The sequence below is a fragment of the Neophocaena asiaeorientalis genome, unplaced genomic scaffold (assembly GCF_003031525.2).
Source record: "Neophocaena asiaeorientalis asiaeorientalis breed wild unplaced genomic scaffold, Neophocaena_asiaeorientalis_V1.1 scaffold134, whole genome shotgun sequence".
Taxonomy (NCBI): domain Eukaryota; kingdom Metazoa; phylum Chordata; class Mammalia; order Artiodactyla; family Phocoenidae; genus Neophocaena; species Neophocaena asiaeorientalis.
The window spans coordinates 23,921,749-23,927,140 of NW_020185339.1; the positions used below are offsets into that span (position 1 = coordinate 23,921,749).

A 5,392-nucleotide genomic window follows, 5' to 3' on the forward strand; every position below is an offset into this window, starting at 1 on the left:
GACCCTATCCCCACCCTCACACCCATGGCTGTGCTCATCTCCCAATTGAGGAGGGAGGGGAAAATGCAGCAGCTTTATCCGATGCACAAGAGTGGTCCCAGCCCTCTGCAGCTGTGAAGGGGTTAAGAGGCTGGGCCAGCCACCTCAGCCTGCCCCTCCCAGGGATTAAAAGTCCTCTATAAAGGGGGCTGTCCATCCAGATCAGGCCAAGGGGGGTATCAGGGACCCAGGCATTGTGCCTATCCCCCGTGCCATGTGGGAACTGCGGTCAGCCTCCTTCTGGAGGGCCATATCTGCTGAGTTCTTTGCCACCCTCTTCTATGTCTTCTTCGGGCTAGGGGCCTCACTGCGTTGGGCCCCTGGACCACTGCATATCTTGCAGGTGGCTTTGGCCTTTGGCCTGGCCCTGGCTACACTGGTGCAGGCTGTGGGCCACATCAGTGGAGCCCATGTCAATCCTGCAGTCACTTTCGCCTTCCTTGTGGGCTCCCAGATGTCCCTGCTCCGTGCCTTCTGCTACATGGCAGCCCAACTCCTGGGAGCCGTGGCTGGGGCTGCCGTGCTGTACAGTGTTACCCCGACTGCCGTCCGAGGAAACCTAGCACTTAACACGGTAATGGTTGGCTGAGTGGGGCTGGGGGAACCTGGTGCCCTGACTTCCTTCCTGAAGTGCAGGTAGATCAGTTCCCCAGGGGTCTGGGACAGAGTGTGTGTGTGTGTGTGTGTGTGTGTGTGTGTGTGTGTGTGTGTGTGTGTGTGTTCAGGGTGGGGAGGATCACAGGTGCTGTGGAGGGATAAGGAAGTCATAGAGCCCTGGACCTGAGTTCAGGTCCCAGCTTTTCTTCCAACTCCTGCAGGTTCTTGAAGAAACTTATTTTACCTTATGGGGCCTCAGTTTCCTCATCCATATTAGTGGGTGCATTTATTTCTACTATGAAGGAGTATTATTAGGAGAAATTAAGGAGCAAATACAATTACTATGAAAGAGGTTGTATTATCCTTCCTCTCTACGGAATGGATGCCGTAAGGGGGTTCCTGCCGGGGAAGCCTTGAGTAGGTAAGGCTGTGGCAGCCCTAATGCACTGCCCCCCTTCTTCTTCCTTTGCCCAGTTGCACCCTGGGGTGAGTGTGGGCCAGGCCACCATAGTGGAGATCTTCCTGACGCTCCAGTTCGTGCTCTGCATCTTTGCCACATACGACGAGAGGCGGAATGGCCGCCTGGGCTCCGTGGCCCTGGCCGTTGGCTTCTCCCTCACCCTGGGGCACCTCTTTGGGGTAAGCAGGAGAGGGGAGCAACTTCTTGTTTAAGGATTCCCGGTCCCCCAAGCCTTTGTTGACTTTTAAGCATTCTTCCTGCCCACACCAAGGATCAAACCCATGCCCCTGCATTGAGAGCGCGGAGTCTTAACCACTGGACTGCCAGGGAAGTCCCTATTCTCCTCTCTTGTGATGGCTTTATCTAGTCCTTCTTGACCCCAAGGTGGAAAGGCATGCATCATGGGTAGATGTGGGTTTTGCTGGGGGATCCATAGTCTGTCCCCAGATGGGGCATTAGTGACTTCACCCCACTGTGGGACTTCCATGCAGGTTGTTCTCCCCTACTTGCTGCTGGCTGGAGGCAAGTTGCCAACCCTTGGTGGGCAGGTGGGTGGTGGGAGAGAAGCCGGGGTGGAGTGGGCGGGAAGTGTCTCAGTTACAACTGTGTCTTTTGCAGATGTATTATACTGGTGCAGGCATGAACCCTGCCCGCTCCTTTGCTCCTGCCATTCTTACCAGAAACTTCACCAACCACTGGGTGAGTGAGAGGAGAAGGGCAAGATCCTGAGGCCCTCCTGCATGGGTGTGGACTGCAGGTTCCCAGGTTTGGTTCCTGCTTTCCATCTGGATGTGTTGACTGCTCTACCAACACTCAGCTAAGGGGGCTGCACAGAGTTTGCATGCCTGTGTGAGCAGGATTCATTATTTTGCTAGAAAGATAGGCTCTTGTTCATATTGTTCCTTCACTAGTTAGTTAGGGATTTTTACTAAGTATTCACTGGATTCCAAACTAGGAGCTAAGAGGACAGAATACTGATCAGGCAGACAGAAGCTTCTACTCTCAGAGACCAGGATATGTATGAGCACAAATGGGCCTGGGCTTCATCCCAGTTCTAGCACTTTATTAGCTTCATGTGTGACCATGACAAATAACTCAATCATTCTGCATCTCAGTTTCCTTAACTACAAAATGGGATGTTATGAGAAATAAATGTGAAAATTATATGTGTGAAATATTTAGCACAGAATCTGATATGGAATAAGTCCTCAATAAAAATTGGCTATTTTTGTGTTGTTTGGCCATATACCAGCTAAACGTATGAAAATAATTCAAAAAATTTTTCAGAGTTGTACACCCATTTTCATGGCAGCATTATTTACAGGAGCCAAAATGTGGAAGCAATCCACGTGTCCCTCACAGATGAATGGATAAACAAAATGTAGTCTATACATACAATAAAATAGTATTCAGCCTTCAAAAAGAAGCAAATTCTATACAAGCTATATACAACATGGAGGAACCTTCAGGACATTATGCTCAGTGAAATAATCCAATCAGAAAAAGACACACATATTGGGGACTTCCCTGGTGGCGCAGTGGTTAAGAATCTGCCTGCCAATGCAGGGAACACGGATTCGAGCCCTGGTCCGGGAAGATCCCACATGCCGCGGAGCAACTAAGCCATACGCCACAACTGCTGAGCCTGCGCTCTAGAGCCTGCGAGCCACAACTACTGAAGCCCATGCGCCGAGAGCCCATACTCCACAACAAGAGAAGCCACCACGATGAGAAGCCCACACACCGCAATGAAGAATAGCCCCCGCTCTCTGCAACTAGAGAGGTCCCACAAGTTCTGCAACTAGAGAAAGCCCACAGGCAGCAAAAGACCCAGAAGCAACCAAAAAAAAGAAAAAAGAAAAGAAAAAGACACATATTATATAATTCTACCTATACAAGGTATTTAGAGTAGTCAAATTTATTGAAACAAAGCAAAATGGTAGGTAACAGGGGCTGGGGAGAGGGGGAAATGGGGAGTTGTTTAATAGGTATAGAATTTCAGTTTTGCAAGATGAAAAAGTTCTGGAGATGGGCTGCACAAGAACACATATATACTTAACACTACTGAACTGTACAGTTAGAAATGGTTAAGATGGTAAATTTCATGTTATGTGTATTTTACCACAATTAAAAAGAAATTTTCAAAGCAATATGGAAACTAGTACAAACTTATAGCAAAAAATAGAATATACATGTGCTAAGAATGTGTGGGATAAAGGTATAATTTAATGAGTCGGAAAAGAAATGGTAAGTTCTGTGGTGCAGGCAGTGCAGGAGTCTAAAGTTTTAAAATAAACAAACACTGATTTCTACTTAAATAGTGCCCAGCTGTAATTGCCAAGTGCAGGATGTGTGTTTTACAACAATGGGGTTGGAAACAGAGCAGCCTTGCTCTTGGTCCCCTCCCCAAACCTGATTATTCCTTTCCTCTTCCTGCAGGTGTACTGGGTGGGCCCAATCATTGGAGCAGGCCTGGGCAGTCTCCTTTATGACTTTCTCCTCTTCCCCCGGCTCAAGAGTGTTTCTGAGAGACTGTCTATTCTCAAGGGTGCCAGGCCCAGTGACTCCAATGGACAACCAGAGGGCACAGGGGAACCTGTTGAACTGAAGACCCAGGCCCTGTAAAAGCTCCAGCTGAATAGAGGGAATAGGAAGCTTCTGGGTTTACATGGAGGGGCTGAGCCAGTCCCTGGATAAAGAAAGAGACTGTGGGGAGGGGCATGTACTTCTTTATTTTTAAATTTATGTGTGTGTTTTATTTTTTTGCCTTTTGCCGTGTGAAATCTTTCAAGTTGCATTCATGAGCTGTTTGGTGCAAACTTCCCTTCCTCCCCATCCCACCTCTCTTCGCCGCTGTGTGTGCATGATTGTGCGTATGACTGTGAGTGAATGTGACCGTGTCTGAGTTTTGGGGCATGGCACGAGAGGTAGGGAAGGGAAAAGAGGTGTCACCCTATACCTTCCTCTCCCAACCCAGTGTGGTAAGTACAGGGAACCAAGACCTTAAGTTTCTGGCCTTTACCCTGCTGCCGGTCAAGTGTATGGCTCTAGGTTTCTGAGGGAGCAGGGAAGCAGTTAGTTACTCCTCAGAGGAGGCAGATGGAGAGAAGTGGAGGAGATGAGGCATTCCAAGAGTTGGTAGAAGCAGCTGGGCATGGTGGACGAAATGGAGGTATCAGCCCCAGATCAGGATGCCAAAAAGTTTTGGAGTAGTTAACCCGAGCGTGTAGCCTACTTATCTCAGAAATGCTTGCCCCAGGGACTTGGGTGGGGAAGTAGCTCTGAGAAAAGTGAACACTGGGGTTTAAATCCACATCAACCTATCTACATCCACTGGCTGGGTTTTGCGTGCATTCTGGCATGATGGATCTGTGTGGAGGCCCTGGGCCATTGAGCTCCCAACCTAAGCAAAAGGTGGGTGAGCCTAGAATCTAGAAAAATTAAGTAGCTTAACTCTTCTGCCTGACACACCCGCAATGTGGCCTCCAAGCAGGTGGTACTTAAGCCCAGAAGAGCTCCCTAACGCCAAAACAGGAAACCTGATGCCTGGAGCAAATGCAGAGGTAGGAGTGGGGGACGTAGGAGGAAAAGGATTTGACCCTCAGTTTTAATTTAGAGCAGCCCAAAACACTCTTCAAATGGCATCCTTCTGTTTTTATCACTAGTTCTATAGTCTTATTTTCCATTTTTGTGTGTCTTTTCATTTTTCTCTCATCTATCTGTCCTTTCATCTTCAGCAAATCTAACCCTTTACATGTCCCAGAAATTGATTCCTTCCATTCAAATTTTAATTATTCACAAGATATTATTTGTTTGATCCCTATTTTCTTTTGTTGTTGGGAAAATACACTCATCTCAACAGAAGCCAGAGGAGACCCTGACCTGACGATGAATACTTGTGTTGACCTCTTCCTTTTAGGAGCCTCCTGCGTATTGCGCAAGCTTTAAACCTATACCTATAGTGAGACAGACACCCCAGCCCCGCAAAAGACCACTCTTCCACGTAGCTGAGCTCTCCATTTCCTCACAAATAAAGCCTAACTTTTCTAACTAACCTTGTTAAGACTTTGGAATAATCCACTTGACTAGGTGCAGGGGAAGAATGTTTGTAAATTCACCTCTAATCGGACTTAGATCCCAATTATCTTAAGTCAGCAGGAAATCCATTGTGCTGTGATTTGGGACTCAATATAAGGGATCGACTCAGATAAAAGAATACTTGTACTCGCTTCCCTTTTCCTTACTTCATCACCAACTCCCCCGCCCGCTCGGGGTCACATGGACCAGCCCCGCTCT

At 47.9% G+C, this 5,392-nt stretch overlaps 1 protein-coding gene across 1 annotated transcript; it reads left to right on the plus strand.

Annotated features, from left to right (window-relative positions):
- Positions 1 to 209: 209 nt before the first annotated feature.
- On the plus strand, positions 210 to 3,896 carry MIP (major intrinsic protein of lens fiber). The gene is made up of 4 exons (XM_024736985.1): positions 210 to 613; positions 1,111 to 1,275; positions 1,715 to 1,795; positions 3,536 to 3,896. The coding sequence occupies exons 1-4, from the start codon at positions 254 to 256 to the stop codon at positions 3,719 to 3,721; spliced, it is 792 nt and encodes a 263-aa protein (XP_024592753.1). The 5' UTR covers positions 210 to 253; the 3' UTR covers positions 3,722 to 3,896.
- Positions 3,897 to 5,392: the final 1,496 nt, after the last annotated feature.